The sequence below is a fragment of the Nestor notabilis genome, unplaced genomic scaffold (assembly GCF_000696875.1).
Source record: "Nestor notabilis isolate BGI_N333 unplaced genomic scaffold, ASM69687v1 scaffold2177, whole genome shotgun sequence".
In the NCBI taxonomy this organism is placed as follows: domain Eukaryota; kingdom Metazoa; phylum Chordata; class Aves; order Psittaciformes; family Psittacidae; genus Nestor; species Nestor notabilis.
In genome coordinates, this window is record NW_009936706.1 from 44728 (window position 1) to 66926 (window position 22199).

A 22199-nucleotide genomic window follows, 5' to 3' on the forward strand; every position below is an offset into this window, starting at 1 on the left:
CGAGCCCACATTGGCCAGCTGTTTGTTTTCTTTCTATAAAGTCCCTCATTCCTTATAAACATCTTTTTAGAAAGTTATTTTTCTCCTCCAAATCCCTCCTTAAAGTCTTTTTGCTGTGATGTCTAAATAAAAGCTGGACAAGACCTTATCTCCTGGTGTGTTAAGAATTCTGCCTGTCGAGCTGACCAGTATCAGATGTTCAAAAAAAGAAAAAGACTGGAGGGTATCGATTCACTGTATTTTAGCTGATCTTCAGTAACTGTGTCTTCGCCCTTAGCCTGGGGAAATGAAAAGTAATACGAGTTAGGATAGTCGTCTTTCATTGACTGCAAACTGCAACTTTGTATAGTTTAATATTTATTAACACTTGAAACCTGTTTCTTGTACTAAAACTGTGCCCCCTTTCATTGAGAGCTAATGTAACATGAATTGCCTTGCGTTTACTGTGGGCTGAGAGTGTGCACGTGGACAGTTACCTGGCAGTTATCTAGCATAACAGTAACTGTACAGTTCACAGCAGACTGTCCATAATTCAGAAGGGACAAGGTGAAATACTTTTAAGTGGGGAGGTGAACTGAGCATTACACAAAAATTTGAAACATAATTTCACCTTGATTTTCACTTCCAAGTCTGTTAGATTCTAGGATCGTGTGTGCTTTTTATTTATCTACTGCAGTAAAGTGTATGCTCCACTGACCATATATTATTCTTAATGTTTCTTCAAATAAAAAGTAGGAGGCATTTGAGGATATGGTTTCGAATATGGCAGTGACATTTTATTCCTGAAAATTTATCAATTGTTATGTTCTTCAACTCCCTAATTCTTTCCATCTTGGGAAAGAGAGTTTGAGACAGATTGTAAGTTGTGAGCTTGTTTTTATGGACTAATATAGCACGACTGGTATTTTAGAGGGATGGAGTGTAAATGGTATCTGTCTATCTATTTTTACTGTAGTCTTGTGTAGGTTTTTGGAATTGAGGTATAGTCGAAGAAATATAGTGAGTGAGATTTGGAGGTGGGGTTAAGGTGCCTTTAAGAACTCATCAAGTGAAAATAAAGAAAATATACTCTTATTTTTCCCAGAAGAGTAATCTCACTGTTGTGTTTTCCAAGCTGCACTTAAAACTAATATGTGAAGAGTAAAAATAATAGTTAATAATTACGTGGTTTAGGCGGCATGCTGTATTTTATCCTTAAAAGTGGTTCAACAGAGGCTCTCTTCTGGTAGTTATTTTTCAGAGAAAAAAGTTAAGTAGGTGTTTCATAGACTGCAGAGACAATAAATTTATTAACAAAATTGTTATCGACTTTGGACTCTATCTTAGTAAATGTATTTGTTCTTCCTTGTGAAACTATATCTTCTATGTTCAGTATGATGAAAAACTGTTCTACAAGCATTAGTGTTAATAGCTTAGTATTTTAGTCCTTCACAAATTAATGCTTGTGGTAACTGGATGATTTTAGGCCTGTTCTTAGGAACAAGGCCTTACTGATGTGCTAGGAACAGTAATATGTGGCAAAAACTCCACATTAACCAAGGTAAGCAGTATAAATGGGGTGTAGGAATCCCCTGCTAGACTAAAAATCTCCAAGAGAAAATCTCCAGAGCCTACAAATTAAAGACCTCCAATGTCATTTTAAAATAAAGCCTTTTATGTAGTAGGAGAGCATTTTTTCAGCTGATAATCAAATGACACTATTATGCAGGCTTACTAGATTTGCAAATTTACAAGTTTTTACAAGTCAGTTGGGTCCCTTCCTCAGGAAATCAGTTTAAGTTTTTTTTTCCTGTATTGACTCAAAGAGCCTGGTTGTCCTTAAATCCTTCTGAATATATTTGCCTTATAATTTGACGGCATTGAGTCAACACCCTTATAGGAACTGCAATGCAATAAAAAAGAGAAACTGTTCGATATAGTTTCCAGTTACCTTAGGATCAGATTTGGAGAAACTGGAACGTATACAATAAAACCTGTGCAAGACTTCCATTTTGCTTTGGAAGCAACCAGTGCTTTTTCAACATAAAATACTATCTGAAAGCTTTGCTCTGCTTCCAGTGGTTGTAAAATGATGAAAATGTGTGTGATTCTTGAAATGCTCATTTTGCTGTTTTTAATTTTCTGAACTGTACCTTTATGTAATTGAAAGCTTCATATATGAGTAATGAAGAATCAATGGTTTTACTCAGTTCATTTTTTATTATAGTGAATGTTTTTGTTCTACCATGTTCTGCAATAAAGTTCTTTATAACTTATTTACCTGTTTTGATTAAAAAATAAAAGATGTAGATTCAGATGTGCTTGGTCAAACCTATTTTGTAAAAGGCTTTAGATGACACCGAAACCTCTTAATATGCATCATGCTTGTAAGTAGAATGTGCAAAATTTAGTTGTCTCAAGTTTCTATATGTAGTTAGCAGTAAATTCGTTACAAATTGTGTGTATCCAGAAATAAATTTGTCCTTTATTTTATATAAGAATTAGTTGAATTTAACTGTAAGTTTTATTTGTGGTTTCATTTTAGTTTTGCAAATAATATTAACCTGATGTAATTTGTTATTTTTATTATGGCAAATGATTATAGGAAGGAAGAAACCTGCATTTGCATACACCTGTAAAGGAAAAGATTACATCTGATGTGTTTCCAATGAATAATTTCTAAGACAGGTAACTGAATGGGCTCCGATTAGTAACTTTTCCTTTTTTCAACTTTTTAGTTGACTTGGAACATATGCGCACGGTGAAAGTTGACAAGCACCAGCGGTTTTGTCAGGAAAACAATTTCAGTAGCCATTTCGTGTCGGCCAAGACGGGAGATTCTGTAAGTAAGAAAAATAAAACCCTTGAAGATGTCTTTTTTTTTTAATTTTTAAAGATGCAGAAGTTTTATTATGCTTCACATATCAAACCACTGAGAACAATGGCTGTTGCAAGTCCTTTTAGCCTGCCTGGTTACATGAAAAATAGATCTTTGAGTATATTCTATATGAATTACAGTGATTTCTCATCTGATTTGCAGTTTAATGTATAGATTTTGATATGATGATGATCTAGTTTATACATCAGCATGACAACAGCTATATCTGTTTGATGACAGCCTGTAGTTAAATGTATTCCTTCATTCTAGACCATCAGTATAGAACCTTTGAACAGTTTTTAATATGGGTCCTGAGCCATGGGAGACACTCCTTCTGCAAGTCCATTGAAATTTGAATGTTTGGTATTTTTAATGCTTTGCAGAGTATATTTTTGAACAACCTTTTGACTCTGAGCTAACTGGATTATTTGTTTTAGTTGTAAGTGGATGGAAGAAAAGGTTCTTTCTCAGTTGACGGTGTCAGTCAACTTTAATCACATTGTATTGTTTTGCTTGATTTCTGTCACATGCCTAATGACTTTGTCATTCCCATAAAACAGTCCTGTACCTCTCTCCTGTGTTACTTATGACAACATACTTCATTTTTGTTATTGAATAGTAAGAACACGTTCAGTTATATGAAAGTATAATTCTGTAACACAAATGGGATCTGTTAAGATCTATGATGAAACATCTGCAATGTACTGCCTAATTTTATAAGATAATAGTTTCTCTTTAAAGTCTAACAATTTTGCTGTTACAGATGCAGCGAGTCCTTATTCTCCTTATAGTTTGTGTTAAGTCTTTGGCATATTTTTTTGTTTAAATTAAGGCTTTTTAAGGTAGAAACAGAAGGAAAAATGTGTAATAGCTCACTCAATGAAGTATGCATCTGATAAAATGTATTCCTTTCTCAAGGAGACAATGTTTTTTTTTTTGAGATTTGGTAACAGGAAGAGAAAGCAGTTCTTTTTGTAAGGTTGATATAAGGTTGATATATAAGGTTGCAAATGATGAAGGAGTCTTTATTATGTCTTTTAGTTGATTCATAAATTACAGCAGCATCCCACTATATGTACTGATTGTTCTTTTTTTCACTTATTGTTTAAAGACAAAAGTAAATCTGAACATACCTAGAAAGCATTAACCAGAAATCTCTGTTTAGATATTTACTGACAAAAGAAGGTATGAGGTATAGTTTACAGTAGTTAATTTTTTTGTTTCAGTATAGAGTTGAATTAGTTCTGTCACTGCATGCTGACCTTTCAGACTCTTCATGTTTTTTGGTAGCTGTGCAGGAAAAACAGGGTGCTTACCCTAGACAGTGATTTAAGAAGAGACCATCAACTGCTGCTGTGGATATAGATATAGAAGAGTTTTAAATACTCAGTTAAGATAAATGATTTTTTTTGTTTATCTCAGATCTTTCCAACTGACTCGTTTGCAAAAGATAATTTTATATTTAATTTTTATAATATAGAAAAGCCCGAAAGTCTCCTCAGAGGAGAAACAAATTTCATGGAAGATTTAGTATAGCTGACTGTCTTACTGTCCATCAAATTGTATAAATAAAGCACTGAACTTGTGCCTGATGTTTTGCACGCAGAGCATCCTCATGGCAGGTCATCTAGCTCAGTACGCCAAGAGCCTGGCATGGGTTAAAGTAGGTCTCTAGAAAGAAGATCTTCTTCAGGATTTTCTTTCTTCTTGTGTGGATGCTAGTAGAATAGACCAGTACTAGACCAGTTTAGAGAAAGAGAAATTTTTTTGGAAGCTGCCATGGTTTGTTGGTTGTTCCACTAATTCGTTGCTGTTTTCCATCTTGGGTGTAAGAAGAGATAGTATAAATGGTCTATTTTTGAATTTTCACTGAAAATGACTAAAACCACATAGACAGGCATTACCTTTTGGGGTGGCAGCTACATGATGAAAAGTGTTGTTTGTTAGTAGTTTAGATTGTGAGCTCAGTCGAATAACCATGTAGATAAAATATAATACAGGGGTCAGCAGCAGTGCAGACTTAAGCTGCTCCTCTTTAACATCTGTTGGTGTTCTTTAATCTGATTTAAGGTGCAGCTGCCTAAACATTAAGATTGGTGGATGGGATTGAGATGAAGTAAAGGAGTTGTTTAAGATAGCATTGCCACCCAATGTTATCTGTCAAACCATGTCCAAAGTCTAACTCTGACGGGCTGCTGCATGCTGTACAACGTCTTGGTTGTTTTCTAGATACTTACATTCATTATAACATCCATAATGTTTTAAGACTCTTCAGAACAAATAGAGCATTGCATGGCTTTCATATTGACAATATTTTTTAAACACGTACAGTAGAGATTTTGGTGATGTTGATGCACAGTTCTGTTGTTTTCCATTTCAGAAACCTACCTCTCTATTGCAGAATACACTGGTAATATATTTTTGTGCTAAACATTAGTGAATACCCTTATTCATATTTTATAGCACTGAGAGTAGTATTTTAGAGGTGAGTTGTGTAAAAGCTTGTTTAAACTTAAGTCTCTGGAGGCAGAGTAGAAGTGTTGCTTAACAATCCAGCATACTGTTCATTCCTTGTACCATTGTTGAGGTATTTTCTCCTGATTTCTAAACAAAATTGAATGTACCAGATGAGGTTGTTTTCAGATCTCTTTTGCACAGATCATAATTTAGTATATCTCATTGTTTAACAGTTCAAGAACGATTTGATATATTTGAAAGAACCTCGAGGATGTCTGGTTTTAATCTTTTAAGCGCAATTTAATTTTTTTCCATAGGTCTTCCTGTGTTTTCAGAGAATTGCTGCTGACATACTTGGCATCAAATTAAACAAAGCGGAATTGGAACAATCACAGGTGATTTTTCCACAAATACATGTTTTTTTTTCCTTAGTATTGTATTTAGTGTTGAAAAAAAAAATCATTGGAAATAAGTAACTGTCCTTTAAAGCCAGCAAATATAGGGGGAAACTTCAGTTTGAAAGCTATTTGTTTAAAAATAGCGTGTAAAATTGATTTAGAAGTTAAAACCTCTCTATATGTATTCATATGCAGGTAGCATGGAAGATTTTTTTATATACATTAAATACTGTACATTGATGTCAGATATGGATTTTATGAGAGTTGTTCTTTTTTAATTCTTTACATATTTAAAAACCAATTTCATTTTAGAACACTACAGATTTAAGTGATAGAAGGCATAAGCTTCTGTGAGTAGAAATGTTCTAAATCAATCTCCGTTGTACAGGAAAAAATAGTATTTTCAGTCAGAGACTTGGGAATTAACCATGTCAAATCCTACGTTTGGTTAATCTCAGATTTTCGTCATCTTTTTGTGCCTGTATAATGCAGGACCTCAGTAGTGACTTTCTGCCTCGGGGAAGGAATATTGGCTTTGTAAGGTCACTATTTCCCATTTTATTCTGATTTGAAAATGAGAAATGAATCCTATTCTGGTTCAGTATACCCATTCTCAACAGCAGGCAGGGCTGTGGAATCATGTGTTTGGGTAGTTCTTGAGGCTCACTGGCATCTGCAATTATTTTTCTCACCATACCAGTCCCATATAATCTCCCCCAAAAGGAGCTGCATGGTTTCTGTCCTTGCATTTTGTGTTTTGTTCTTTATGAGTATTATCTCGGGGATTTTCTGTCATTTCCTCTGCAGTAAGAAAGGGTTGAGAGGGGAGAATGTTTCCCAGCAATAGGTGGGAAGGTCATCAAGAAGGTTATCCACCATTCTCTTATGTTGGTTAGCCGTGAGTTAGGGATGTGAATTTAGTGATTTCACAATGAACACATGGCAGAACCTTACTGCATGTCATGCTCTGTACTGTAGTAGAGCTTTGTTGCAAGTTCATCCTGTGTATTAATTGCTATATGCAGAATGGCTCTGTTGAGGGCATTGTTTTAAGACCTTATGAATTTATTTGGAAAAGTTTTTTTGCTATTTAAAAAGATTCCAACTGTAACTATAGTAATTAAAATGCGAGTACTTGCTTAACTGTATCTACCAGATTTGGAAGTCACTTAGTCTTTGTCAGTGAAAGTTAGATGACAGATGTGTTAATTGTTCAAATAAGCAAGTGACCAAGAGGTTTTCTAGTATAAATCCTTTTCCCCTACCCTTCCCTTTCCCTCCTTCTTCCTAGTTCCTGCTTCTAAAAATAATTTTCCTGCCAGTAAGACTGTGAGCATAGGTTTAAACCAAAAAGATTTTATACAAACCCAGTTTCAGAAACCTCAAAAACAAAGATTATACTACTGAGTACAATCTTACATGTACATATATACATAGTATAACCTCACCATACAATGATGTTTGAGATTACAATGTGCTTATTTTAAATTTACTTATTGAACTAAAAGGTAGCTGTTCTGGTGGTGTAATATCCTGGAACTGCTAGTTACTGCCAACATTAAACAAGTACCACAAGGTAAGTCAGCAAGTTTATTAAGAAAAAAATGAAAAGGGCAAAACATTTCTTACCTACAGCTTGGCCTCCTGCTTTTTGCAATATACAATAAATATGTAATTTCCAAAAGTGTTTTGCCACAGTGGTGTTTACAATCTGTGTTGAAGTGGTTAACTAGAAAACTGTATTGCAAACAGTAAAATGGTAAAATATGCTTACAGTGCATACCTAACGAGCAAAGCTAAGGGGTTCTGAAAAGCTGTAATTTATGGCTAAAAAATATTGAGTGTGTCTGTTCAGTGATCTCTTCCTACTAAGGCACCATCCACCTGTTGTTCTGAGCTCTATGATTATTTGTATATAAATAACTCAGCACATTAAGAGCACTTCAGTTTTACTTCGGTTGTTTAGCTAGCACTGGAACTTCAGTCTTAGACCTCTCTGTGCCTTGTGGTGTTGCGTTCGAATAAGTAAGCTTGTAGATAAGTATGCAAATATCTTAGGTTAGAAAGAGAATATGATAAATTGGATTATACAGAAAATTGTAGCTTTCTAGATAAGGTGTCTATTTTTAGGTTATTTTTAAAGTAAGAACCTCTATATAGCCCTGACTCAAGAGTGCATAACTTTCTACGTCAAATTGGTACTGGCTTTAAGTAGGCTTCCTCCTGCCTTAGTATTGTAATTACAGTTTTTAATTTTGTTGAGCAGATCAGTGGAACATGCAGGTGTGGATCAAAGTTGATATTATGTAAATGGCATTAGCGATAGCTTGTAAGTAGTTAATATGCATAAATTAAATACTCACTGTGGCCCATGCATTACTGTTAATGTGAATCCAAGCTATAGTGAAAAAAAAAGACCCCTGAAAAAACAACAACAAGAAAAAAGAAAAGAAGAAACTGAGAAACAAAGCCAGTAAATGGAGTTGGACAGAAAAGTAACTTCATTGTTGCCATTCAGGCACAGCAGAAGTCACTATGTGGTGCTACGCTGTGCGTATGGTTGAAGAGTACGAGCAACTGTCTGACTTTGCAAAGTTCTACTAATTGAACATAGTTTCAGTCTACTCTGAAGACTCACACAAAGAATCACTTCCTTTGAGCGGGCTGGTTTGAGTGGGCTGTAGGAATTACCCCAGTTTAAGTCAGTGAAAAACCAGTGGGAATTGGAGTGTTTGTTAGCTGTATCTTAAGGTTCATTATTGTATAGAACTGAATACTCTCGTCAGTTAAGATAGAAAAGGGGAATTCTCTACATAAAACTGGAGAAGGAAAACTTTAACCTCAGTGAGATGAATAGAATAACATGTCTTGAGAGAAATTTATTAGTCTGTGGTGGAAAAGCCTAATTCAAGTAATGTGTAGATGCTGTTTTCCAAGAGCATGGAGCTGGTCTTTTGGCTGCAAGGAGGTGGTGTTACATGATGTCGCCATCACTAGGTTTCTGGTTTACCACATGTTTTTATATGACAGGTTCATGTTCCTTAGTGTGGTGGTGATGTTGGATTTTGTTTTCTTTTTTTTCTCCTGATTTTGTTTTGTTTTTTCTTTCCATCTGTAAAATGGGCAGAGGACTTCTTTAAATTATGGAACAAGTATGTGAATGCATTCCTTAAAATTTGCAGGCATTATTATCTAGCTATTGTACCATAAAAGTAGACAGATAAATAGAAATAAAATATGTATGCCACATAAATGGTATGAAGAAACAAATGAAAACAATACAATAGTGTGACTCATCCTTAAATCAGTATGCAAGTCTTGACTTGGATTTAATCTTTAAACAAAGAGTAAAATACATTGTAGTTTTTACAAATGTACACTACTTAGATACTGAATTATATCTTTGAATTTCCCATATTTTGTGTAATGCAAGTTTTCCTCATTTTGAAAAATGAGAAAGTTACTGCCTGAATGTATTTGTCAGAGAACATTAGATGCCTTTGTTCAGGCTAGGTGGTAACAAAGGGGAAGATGAAATACTGAGTTTGTGTAAAATGCCAACAGTGATGTGCTCTGTGTGGCTTATGTTTTATTACGTGTTTCTTCAGTATTACTGATTGTCTAATATTGAGAATACTCCTTAAAAATTATTTCTAGTGCTTTTGATTATATGCTCGAAGATCATATTTCTTGTGTTTAAAATCAATTATAATTGCCACAGTCACTAGGAGGATCATAGAAGTGACTCACAGGTGGTTAGAAATAAGTAATAGGAATCTCAAACATGTTACTTGTGTGAATTTGTGGTGCCTGACTCTTGACTTTAGAGCTTTGATGACTGGCAGAACTGCAGAAGCTTTGTGAAAAGTGGACGGGGTTCTTGGTCCACTTCAAGTTAACAACACAACTTCATTAATGAACCTCAAGAACAAGCCTTAGAAATTGAGTTATTTAACCATGCATTTTTAGACAACAGCTACAGCAGTATAAGATACTAATGCAACCCAAGCTATCTGTTACTGCCCTTTTGCTGGAATTTATCACTCCCACAGCAGAATCAGAAAATGGAAGGTGATCATGTGCCTTGGCCACATCAGGGTGAAGTTGAGCAGTTTAGCTTAAACTGCTGCTGAAAGTTGTTTTTAAGTGAAGCTGCCAGACTTTGTGCTGAAGCGGATGAGGTGCAAGTACATGTTACATTCCACCAGCGCTCCTTTGCCGGCAGTGATCTCCAGCAGAGGAACAGGACAGACATTTGGGGGTGGTAAGTTTTTAAACTATCTCAGCTAGAGCTACTAAACCTTGTCTGTTAACATGCTGAGATAGATGACTGTTAATCAAACCTTTATTTGGACAAAACTGTGATGAAGCAAAGAACTAGATTACTCCTTATGCGTGACTAGAAATTAGAGCATGTTTTTGAAATGGAACAGTTCCAAGGTAAAAAAATTGCAGATTCTGACTTATTTTCGGTCCTCAAAATACTCCTCCTTTTAAATCACAAGGGTCTGATGAAATTTGAGGAAATAGCTCCTTTACTAATCAAATGTTTTTCTTTCTGTATTTTTGACTTTCAACTGTAGTGTAAAAACTGCATGGGGTACAGCTTTGTTCCTTGGCATTGGCAAGAGCTAGCATTTTTGTAAGTGATGTGTAGCTTTCTCTTTAACTAAGTGCCAGTTCAGCAAATGAGGTTGTGTGTGCCAGCTTTGTGCAACAAAATGTTTGGCAGATAAGTTGGATCTGGAATTCAGAGCACCTGCACAAAGAAAGGTTCTCATTATTGAGAGTGGTTTGAACCATGACAGTGATGTACCTGTCATAGAAATTGATGCAAAGAAGCCTAAGTTTTTAATTACCAGGAAGCTAATGGAAGACATGTTGCAGTGATATTTTTTTTCACTCCTATTTAGATGAAATTCCTTGAGAAAATCCAGGTCATTTATGATAGTCAGTTTCTTGCTACGTTGTGCCTAAGTATGGGTCACTAACCTGCCTGTGTTTACAGGGTGGGATTTAGACCAATGTTTTGAGGAACAATTAATTGCCTACAGATTGCAAGACCTTTTTTTTTTTTTTCCCTTTTTCTTTCCTGTCAGCTCTAGTCAAAAGACTGGTATGAAGAAACTAGGTCCTGTGAGGTCAGATAACACTGTTTAACACTAAACCTCCTACTACCGCATTACATGGGATTTGGTAACCTTTCCCTGATGATAACATCAGGCCAGGAGTTGAGTAAATCATGAGCGGTGTCCACTAGATAAGATAACATGAATGTGATCAATTAAACTCTAGACGAGTACATCACAGCAGCTAATAAATCCAGATCCGTTACCAGCCAATTCAACTGTTGCTGCTTGTTTGACATTCAGGTTTTATTTACAGAGGTAATCTTTAACATACATACTGTTTATATATTCATATAATCCAGTTAATAGTTTCCTTTAAAATAATAGTATTTATTCATTTATCCATACATTTTAACCTTCAAAATATGTTGTGTAAAAGCTGAAGCATTTCAGAAAAAAATATTAAACTGGTTTAGGGTATCTTTCATAACCGACCTACCTCCTCTGTTACTGTTTTGGTGAAATTGTTCTATGAATTATTCTCCCCTTTGCATGGACATTGTATTAGTAATAAGAAAACTTTCAATAGTTTTGTTTTACTTTAATGGGGTAAAATGAGTGCCTTTCATTTTTGCATTACGTAGAGAAAAGTCAAAGCTTGCAGCACTTGGATGTGAGGTTGTTTATTTATGTCACTTTTAAAATTATATATTTAGTTATAATGCAGTAGTTATGTAATGGAAAAGATGCATGTGTACGTGTAATGCACTTGTTACAGTTGCTGATAGTAAGCTGAATAATGTAGTATTTAAGTACCTTAAAGGAATAGGTCATTACCATATTTTCTTCCTCTGAATTGCCTTCCTTTTTATTCTGTCCCTTCTCTTGCTTTAATACACTTTCGTTGGCTGCATGTATAAATATTTCAGTTTGGTGCTTTGAAAGGGCATGTCCTTGAAGGAGCTCGAGAAGCAGCCCTGATGCTGATAATGATGCTTTCAGCTAGACATGTTGCTCCTGCATCAGCATAAGGCCTGAAAAGAAATGCTTTTGTTTTGCTTCTGCATAGTCTTCTTATGTCATTCATTCATTCATTCTTTTCAACTACTGATCAATCTCTCCATTTCTTTTTCCTTCTCTTTTCTTTTTTCATTCTTCTCCTTGCCCTCTATCCGTTATGCTGATACATGATTAACAGCATGTTGTCAGGGCAGAACTAGTGAAATATCCTGAAGAAGATAATCAACATCACACCACTTCCAACTGCCAGAGCAAAGTCTGCTCAATGCAGTAGTTCAGGTATTGATGGAAAACTTGGTTTGTTTTTTTTTTCTTTTCCAAGCTTCATTGCTTTTACATGAAGTAACAACTGTTACAGCAAGTTCTATTGGAAAAATGTTTTGTATTGTAGGTGCGTGTAATACTTATATTAATTTGGAATTCTGTGTACAATTGAATGTTGTTTCTAATGACTAGATAGCTCATAGAAATTAGATACTTCATGCTACTTTATTCAGTGCTGTATATTCAAAATGTTGCATAGCTGCCTCAGGTGGAAGTGGATACAAAACTGACATCTCATTTCCTTCTCCTCATATAGGAGAGACCAACAATCTGATAAAATGCTTTTAAATAGAACGGGTAATACCTGTTGGATCTGTATTTGGAAATAAATACTTATGATATGCAGAGGTTCTTTTTATATTAATTTAGGCTTTAGTCAGGCTGCCTATCAAAGCTTTTTTGGAATATGGTTGTATTTAAAATTTGCTTTGAATTCTGTTTCTATTTTCCTGTGCAATGCTTGGAGTAAAGACAGAAAGACAAATTTACGTACTATTTCAGATTACAGTTTAGGCAGTTATTTTTCAAGTATGCATACCATAGTCTTTGTAAGCAAAAATTGTTTTATTATTTCCACTCAAAACAATTTTCTTGGAAGCAAAACTGTATTAATTGCTTTTGCAAAAAAATCGTGATCCATTTTTAGTGTTGTGAAAACCTATAAGGCACTTCCTTCTGCTTAGGATAAACTGGTATTTAGAATGAGAATTAGCACCCGGTAAGACTTCCTGTAAGGCAGTGGAAAAAACCCTAAATGGTATCTCTTTTGCCTAGTATTTCATATATTTTTATAGCAAAATATCTGTTGAATGCTTTGCCAGCATGAAGATTACATTTCCTAATTGTTACTGTGTTTTCTTTTATGACAGAGGGTGGTGAAAGCAGATATTGTCAACTACAGTCAGGAGCCTGTGACAAGAACCATTAATCCTCCTAGAAGCTCAATGTGTGCAGTGCAATGACCGTGCTATTCTCTGTTTTGATACCTTTGGCAGTTGTCTTACCCTGACACAGGCTCTAGGATTACCGGGAACTTTAACAGTGACTGTCACAACAATGCAATTAGAGGCTTCACAAATGTGTTACACCATTGTGCATTGAGAAGCAGCAGGAAGGCAGTTCTTGTACTGGCTAAAATTCAAACATGAGACCACACACTTTGAAAAATTAAGATCTATATTCTTTTAAATTATATTTAAATAAAACAGTATAACTTTTTCCTATTTGACTGACACTGGAATAAAAATGGATGAGGAAGTCCTGCATTCAGAATACTTTTAAGGACATCACCATGGAAGGGTATTTTGCCAAAGCATTTTTAAAATTTTTTTCCTTATTTTCTCATGTGATCTGAACTAACACTCAGTAAAATGTAACTTGGAAAAGCTATTGTGGAATAATTTCAAGCACATAATGTATTTTATCTAGGGGTGATTTGGAAAGTATTCCATTAATGTATGTACATAGTGCAAAATGTATAGATTGTATCCACTAAGAAACAGTGCTTGAAATAAAGCTGTAATTATAAAAATAGTTTCTGAAGTCTTCATTTTTCTCAGTGGATACTCTGAAAAATGCTAGTGCTTTTGTGTATTTTTATTACCACATCAGCATCAGTTCTTGCAGTAGTAGATATGCTTATATGTCTTCGTGAATATGGATGAACCTCAGTCCACAGTTTGGGTTGTAAATGTTGAGTGATATATTCAGCATGCATTAGAAACTGTTGATAGATCAATTAGGATCAGTCATTTTTAATAACTAAATGAATGACTTTTGACCTGGTATTCTTTTCATTCTAGTTCAGAGTAAATGAGAAATAAAAAGCTGTCTGCTCTGTGACCGTCACATTTCTCCTCTGTTCCTTTGCTAGCAGTCTCTTTTAGATGTGCAGTTCTCTACCAGCACATCTGAATAGAAAGCTAAGGAGAAAGAAAAAATATAAGCCATCTTGATTCCAAACTAGAAATCTTTTCTAAACTAAAAATATTCTTCCTGATTTAATTCTAGAATGCATTTTCTTATAAAGTATAACAAAGCATTTCAAGATTTAGAGAATGAGGCTGAGTGAAGGAAGCTTATATAGCATGAGTGAAAATAATAAGTTTCCTCATGTAAGTGTTCCTATTAAGTTGTTCAAGCAAGTGCTTAATAGTTGGAACTACTAAAGTATAAGTTTAATAAAATAGTTGAACCATCATGTTAAAAGAAAGATTGCAGATGGCAAGAATGTGCTTTTTGTTATTATTTTGGCGTATGTCAGGTTCATTGGAAAGCTAAGTTAATTTTTAAACCATTCAAATGCACCTTGACACAGTTCTATAGCTACATGAGAATGACTTACTCCTTTAGTATTTTATCATTCAAGTGTGAGAAATTCTAAGAAAGAAGTTGAGATACTGAGAAATTATTCTACACTAAGGTAGGTGTGAATTTGCAGTAAAATATTCATTCTAGGGTTACAGTCTGTGTTCTTGGTCTCGTCCTGTGGAGTTCGTGTCCCACTGCATAGTTGTGCCTTATGGTTAAGCATGACTGAATGCTGAACTGTCTTCCACTACCACCAGATGAGAACTTCTGTTCAAACAGTTTCTCTGGAGCTTGTAATTTTACAAGGTTATGCCCTCCTGAGCATGTGGTGTAAGGTTTTTTGAACCCTCAGATTTCATGGTGTGTTTTTATCCTGAACTCTGCCCAATACGTTCAAATATTCATGAGAACTTCCCTTTCCCTGAGGAGCTGAGCATAACCTGGCTTAGCTGGATGGCTAGAGCCATCTTTCTCTCTTGCATGTGAGCCAACTTTATAGTCCTGCTTCCCAAGTAATATGTAGCATGGTCTTAAAACCTGAACAGTGCTTTTCTCTTAAACTTTCATTATCTTATGTTTCAGAAGAAAATGGTTTTTATAACTTGTAACGCAAAGCCCATTATTACCCAAAAATAATCAAAAACTTTTGCTTTTATACTTGGGCTAATCTTGCAGTGTGAAGGCTGTGATACATGTCCCAGTCCAAGGTATTCTACAAACAGATTTTGTGTCTCCATTTCATCATGATCTTTCATTCTCATGCCTGTTCCTGTAGCTGTCTGTGACCTGTACATCCTTTTGTGTTTTATTCCCGTTGATCTTTGCCCCATTTTCTGCGTTAAAGCCATACCTCCTCTGGAGATATTATTGTTTACATTTCCAAGCTGCTCTCATTCTTCCTCCCTAACATGCATGTATGTTATTTACGCTACCAGGAATCTCTTGTCTTCTGTGCCCCCAGCCCCTCCTTTTGCTGCCCCTCTTAACCTCCTAGGGTTTTCCATATTGTATACTGACTTCCACTATCCCTGCCTTTCCCACATTTAGATCCATTACCTGTCCATGTTTTAATCCTTACAAATGAGCTTTGCTCTTTTTGCTCAGCCCCAGGGACCCCACCTTCAGCCTTCAGATTCCAGCTGCAGCCTAAATCCTTAGCTGTGGTAGCTGCCTTTGAAGTGCTGCAGCAGCTGTGGCTGAAGATTCAGGGGTGCCTTTGCCATTGCTACAGCCCGAGTTCCACAAGGCAGAGCAGAAAGGTCAGAGATAATTCTGGAGGATTAAGCAACACGGAGAGAGGGAGTAGGTAGACACTGTTCTGCAGGGATGGCAAGGGCTCTCTGGGACCTGGAGGGATGGAAACAAATCTAGTCAGAGTGGTGTGTAGGGGGAGGCAGGCAAGCCACTAACCTGTGCCCGGTCTCCTTCCCACTGCTGATCCACACGATTCACATCTGGTGGAGTTAAAGCATGTGCTGTATTAATGCACTTTGAAGTTTTTTGCAAGGTAAGAACTGGTTGAAAGTAGTTCAACAAACAGTAATGAAGTTAAATAATGCAAGGCTTTCCAGAAGTGAGGCGACATATGCTTAATGTCCATTGACATGGGGAGCAGGCTAGGGCAGGGGAGAAACATGTTTTTTCCTGAAGCTGAGGCCAGATGAAGGGAAGAAACGTGTTCAGGCCCTGAGCTTACACAGATCCACACTGGTGAAGTGATCTGCCTGCTCAGAGCTGTTGTAACTAATCATTTCAGTAACAGCTCCACAGCTAAAAATTGTTTCTAAGTTCAGCTCCTTGCTAGGGCCAGTCTTGTGTGATGTGGTGGGTACCAATAGGCACATTGTGTCTGACTGTGTGTTAGATTAGCAGTGCTCTTAAAACATGTATTTGGAGCGTTACTAGACTCATGCAACTTCTTGTCTTTTGTGGTTCTAAACTTTGGTGGGGTCAAATGGAGTCTCTCTCACAAACAGTGGTGTGAAGGTGTTTTCCCTTATGACCAGATGCTGTGAGTACCAGAGCCTGCGATGAGTTCATGATCTCCTCTCTGAATACACGGTTCTTTAGACAGTTTGTAAAAGTTTTGAAAACAGATGAGGCTTTTTTAAACAGAATAACTTTTCAAAGGACACATACAAGGTCCCTAGAAAAATTATGTGGCATGCTCTTTTGATTAGGCATCTTTATCAAAGAAAACTGTTCTATAATGTACTGTTTGGGTTTCTCGGGAACTAAAGGGCTTTTGAATCAGGTGGCTTCTTTTAAATACAGAGGTAACTTGCTTATCAGAGTAGAGGCTGGCAAATGCACCTGATGATAAGCCCAAATTTTAGAATAATTTTATAAAAAATTATAGCCATATTTGAAATTTGCTATTCTTTTGCTATTTTGGTGATAATGGGAAATAAGTCAAAATCATATTTTTCCTTTTTACATTGATTTTATGTAAGGAATAATGCTGTTTCTTCACAAAGGAAGGTTTGTAATCTTTGTTTCATGGTGATCACAAGCTTTTCGTAAAAGTTGTAGTAGAGACTACTTTTTAGAAGGTGTCCCTATTCCATGTGTTCATCTGGAACCAAATATTTGGGAGTCACTAGGAAGAGCAAGTGGGGCTGATGCCTTGTCGCTATGTACCTGTGCCATACTGGAATCACTGCTCTGGGATGGCCTGACAGCTGTAACTGACTGAAAGCAAACCAAAATCCTCTATAACTTGATGTCTTCAACCCTTTCAAAGTAAAACTTGATATATCTAGCTAGCATTGTACTTTCCTGTGTGAATTTTGGCATTGACAGAAGACTAAATTACTGTTCCTTAATTAACAATCTTATAATAATGGGAAATTTTCTGCAGGAGAATTTTTCCTGTTTCTGATACTTGCATTCATTTCTGATGTAGCTTAAGGCTTTGTATGAGGGGCCTCATAGATACATTTAAAGTTGCATTGGCTTTTGTAGAAGTTATAAAGCTGACAGGGTTAACTGCTTTTCCTTCTGGAATCTGAGTATTATTTCCCAAGCAAAGAGGTTATTCCACAATGTTGTGTTCTTTTCTTTCTTAGTTCAAGTACTACTGATTAACATATTGTCTGATTTCTTTAGGCTATCTTCATTTAAAACAAACTCATAACCACTTAAAATGTCAAAATAGCTGAATGCTACTGAAAAGAAAAAGCCCAAATTTATCCATGTTTGCACAGGGGTAATGGCATACATATGAGATTAAAACTGCAGTCCAGATAATTATCCATAGGAAGCAAATATGTACTCTGATTTCAGATGCTATGAATAGAATGTGATTCGAATTTAATGTGCTACAGTTTTATTTGCAAAATACACAGGGCCTATATAAAACCTCTTTTTATAAAGTGCTCTCCAGAAGCCTTTGGGATCCCTGTTTAACTTGCAAATGCCGAAGTTTGATCTTCCCCAAATAGAAGATAGTGAAGCTCCTGAGTTCCATGAACTGATTTCTATTTTCAACTTCCCATAGAGAGCTGACTGTTCAGCCAATGCAAACTCTTTTTTTTTCCTTTTTTTTTCTACTCCACTTCATCTTCGTTCATTTTGGCACCATTTTGAACTGGAAAACTTCCAGTTAGCTAATTGGCCATTTGCCTTGTTTTATGTGGGGGTGATGTCAAGTGCTGAAATAACCAATTGACTGAAAGCAATCTTGTTTCAAAGGCTGGTCAGAACGAAACCTCAGAAGGTACCAATTTCAGGTTTGTTTTGTATTTAACCGCTACACAGCATTCCTTATCCTAGTGGATGAACCTCGGAGAAGAATATAGATTTGAGGTCAAGAGCTTGTGTTTGCTCAGATACCACATTTAGAGCACTGAATTCTGGAGGAAATAGGAATCCAGGTGTTTTTTTTTGAGTTCACTTTCAAGACACTCGCTGCCTCTACTTTCTAATGTCATCTTGGCAATCTGTGTTTTTAAAAAAATATTGATGTCCTCATTTATAAAAAAATGTGATTATAGCGCAGGAAAGTTCAGGAAAGTTTTGCTCTTAAGGATGAGTGGAAAACGCTGCTTATGTTGCATGAGATATCACTGGCATAAGTGAAGGTGTTTAATACACAATAATAATCAACTTTACTTGCTATGATCTGCTAAATATTCTGCTTTCTACTTTTCTAATTTAAAATACACTTTAGAATTATAGTGATTATAAATACAAAATAAAATACTAAACTGTTTTTAACTAATTTGTGCCTCATAAAACTGGTCCTGCAAACTGCTGCAGGCAAACATTTTTTCTTTGCTAGCTGAACTCCCTTTCTGTCCTATCCTGGGCTGATCCATACCAGGTAGCTTGCAGGATCATGACCTACTAATCCTTTTTGATTTCTGGTGAGCTTTTAAAAACAAAGTAGACCAAGAAACATCAAAGGAGGATTTAAAAGACACACACTGTGCTCTGAGAAGTAAATGTTGCTTTGGAAAGCATTCTCTCCTTTACAAAGAAGTGAATGCTGCGGTTCAATACTATTCACCAAAAGTACTTAAGCATATGCTCAAAATTAAGCCTATATTTAAGTTCCCTTGAAGTCTGTGTGATTTAAGTACACACTTGAAGCTAAATACATTCTGGCATACTTTGCTGACACAGAAATTCTGGCTCGATTGAAATAAATGCCTTTGAGGCTAAAGTTCTTTGAGGAATTTCAGTGTTGTTTCTTAAATTTTCTACCCATTGTGAAGGGTACAGACTGAAGCCACTCCCAAGTTAAAAAGAAAAAAGGGAAAAAAGGGTATTTCTCGTCACTTGCTTTTCTGATACTTCTGTTTAGCATGAATGATACAGAAGTTACAAAAATCCCCAAACAACCAGCAAACCAAAAGTTGAAATTGGGTTCAGTTGTGTGATCAGAGCATTTACTTGACATTGGGCAAGTTTCTGGGTTTGGAACAAATGCTTCTCAAATCCATAATGGAACACAAACAGAGAAAGGAATCTGGACACGTGTGGCAACTCTCATTGCAACCTGAATACTGACCGGTGGTGCAGGAAAACGTATCGAGCTCCTCTTTCTAGTGTCTGAATTGCAGATACGACATGGTGGATAAACAAGAACCAGTACTTCTTGCTCAGATTTGGGGAGGTATTTGATCCCATCTTGGAAAAAATGAAGTGTGATTTCTGGATATATTCCAGTGTATGTCAAAGAATGGTGAGGCAATGTTTAACTGCATAATGGAAACTGGAGAGAAATTTTGACATCCCACTCATCAATCCAATGGCTTTTTATCTCCCCACTGTCTTGGAAAGAGAGCAAAGTGTAAACCAACATTTGGCACAAATGGGCTGTCTGTGCCATTTAACAGCAATTTGCATGTAATTGGTAACAATTATACAGACAACTCATTTATAACAGTGAGTGAGCTCACAACCTAGCATAAACTACAAGAAATCTAATCATATCCCTCAGGAATCACACACTGATGTAAGAAAAGAAATGGAAGTCTTCCAGTTTAACCTCTTTCCTGGTTTTATCACCCAGAAATTCTAACAGGTTACACATTCTCAAACTAAAAGCACAATTTGTGTTTGTGCCAGTTGAGCTTGCATATAATCGCGAGTCTGAGAGTGCTCCCTATCTCTTTTTCATTATGCTTCTGCTAATCTTTCTGACTAAATGGCCAGACATTGAAATTCAGAGTCCAACTCTTGCCTCCTGCAGTCATCAGGTGAGTTGACTAGGTGACTTTCCAGCCTCCTCTGTCCAGGGTACCCGATGGCCAGCCAGGTCCCAGGTAGCAGAGATCGTGGCCAGTGGTGATGCTGAGCATGCTTGGAGAAGGTGTGGCCAGATCTTGCAACCACACGAGTGTAAGTTAATTGACTGAGATACAATTATTTTGATTTGTACACATCGCCAGCAGTTGAATTTCTTCCACTGACTTTTGTATAAAACACAAATTTACTTTGTTATTATTATTCTTTTTAGGCAAGTGTAAATTTATTGTACTTTAGTTGTGACAACTGGTTGGATGTTTTTGCATCCTCCTGGATGTGGGCATAGTCTTTTCCGCTTTGGTTTAGAAGCTTGTTTCAGTGCAGACTCACTAACCATACTGTTTCAGCTTGGATGCTATCCAGGTTGTGGAATTCTAGATATAGCAGGTGAATGTTCCCATTCCATATGCAGAGCAAATCCATCTTCTTGCAGCTGTTATATCGGTACTTACATGACATCTCTGGTGTTATATTATGCCCAGTGCTGTTGCTGTTGTTGCTCTCTGTGTATGTACTACAGAAAGATGTATTTGAGTTCATGTAATTTAGCCTTGTTAATAGAGTTTCATTAAAATAAATATAGGGGAAACCCTCAGCGTGACTGATACCAGGGAGTGGGAAATCCATGCCCTCCAGAGACAAAACAGACTCAGAGAAAATGCAGCAATTTCAAGATAAAGGTGAATTTGTGCACATATATTCATCTCCATTGTAGCATAAATCATGCATATGAAGGCTGTGGTCAGGGTTCACTCAGGGTCTTCTGTATCATGTAAGTCCTGTGCTGATCTGTGGAGTGGCCATGTGGAAAGGTAGAGAAATGCTAAGATCCTGCTAAGATCAGCGTAAGATGCTAAGATCAACATAAGAACTGGGCTGTTTACTTTGTGTTTTGTATATGATGAAGTCCTATAACCCCATTTGTACCCAGAAACTTCAAAGTGACTGCTCGTAAACTACTACTACCCTCTGTGCACATGAACCTCCATTATTCAGGAGATATTTCTCTCTCAGGGCACATTTTGAGGCTTTTGTGAATAAAAGTTCAAGTTTTCTGAATTCTCTCTGTTTTCCAGTTTCCTAGGCTGAAATAGCAAGGATGAGGCCAAGCCTCACCCCAAAAGAGTGTTGATTCCCAGTATCTGTTGTTCATCTGAGGAGGAAATGGTTTGCTTTGAGATATTTGTCTGAACTAGTAAATACAACAACTTTCAGTGTATTCTGACAACTAACTTGACACCAGTGCAAGAGGCACAAACCTGCTAAGTCATGGCACAGATGTTTGCAACCATGGATTTGCCTATTCTGGCAAAATGTTTATGCTGCTAATAGAAATATGGTAGATTATGGCAACTGTAGGGGGCCGTGAAGATCACCAAAAATCCTCTTTATCATTCAGCATATGAAAAATAACTTTCCATCAGGTTGCAGAGGGCTACATGCAACTTAAATTCTTAGAAGCATCATTTGTTTCTGAGTATGAAGTCAGTCAAAGCTGTGTGCTGTACCTGGTTTGAATCATCAGCAGGGAGCTTCACTGGAAAGAAAGGAGGAGGGTAAAGGTGCTTGCCAGAGATCAGTTTACGTTTGGAAACTGCATTTTGCAGCTTACCTATGTATTTCTTTGGAATTCTACAGAGCTGGAGATCTGTTACCATGGCAGGTTTGTCAGGCATTAAAGATTTCATGCAGAGGAATGCGAAGATGGCTGGAGAGTAGGTGTGCAAACCAGCTCTTGTCCTTTCACCAAAGCAGTTGGATGTTCCCAGCAGTATCAGCCTACAGTATTTCAAATCCACCCTCCACTCCACTATCACTAAAGCAGTACAATGGCTTTTATGGCCATATTATAATCTGGAGTGGGAAAATGATCCAGTTTATAAAATGTGGAAGAGGAGCATAAGAGAATCAGTTTTTATTAGAACACAGGATCGATGTGGCCTGGCACATGTGCTCTAGGCACAGCTGATGTGGCAGTAAGCTCGGGCACAAATGCACCACTAGTGAGTG

The 22199-nt window shown here is 36.6% G+C and overlaps 1 protein-coding gene across 1 annotated transcript in view; it reads left to right on the plus strand.

Moving 5' to 3' along the window:
• The window catches only part of RAB28 (RAB28, member RAS oncogene family), a 57590-nt gene extending 44392 nt beyond the window's left edge, over positions 1-13198 (plus strand). The window contains exons 5-7 of the mRNA XM_010018454.1: positions 2718-2821; positions 5632-5709; positions 12995-13198. Coding sequence (XP_010016756.1) covers positions 2718-2821; positions 5632-5709; positions 12995-13087 — 275 coding nt within the window. The 3' untranslated portion in view covers positions 13088-13198. The remainder of the gene's footprint in view (positions 1-2717; positions 2822-5631; positions 5710-12994) is intronic.
• Positions 13199-22199: the final 9001 nt, after the last annotated feature.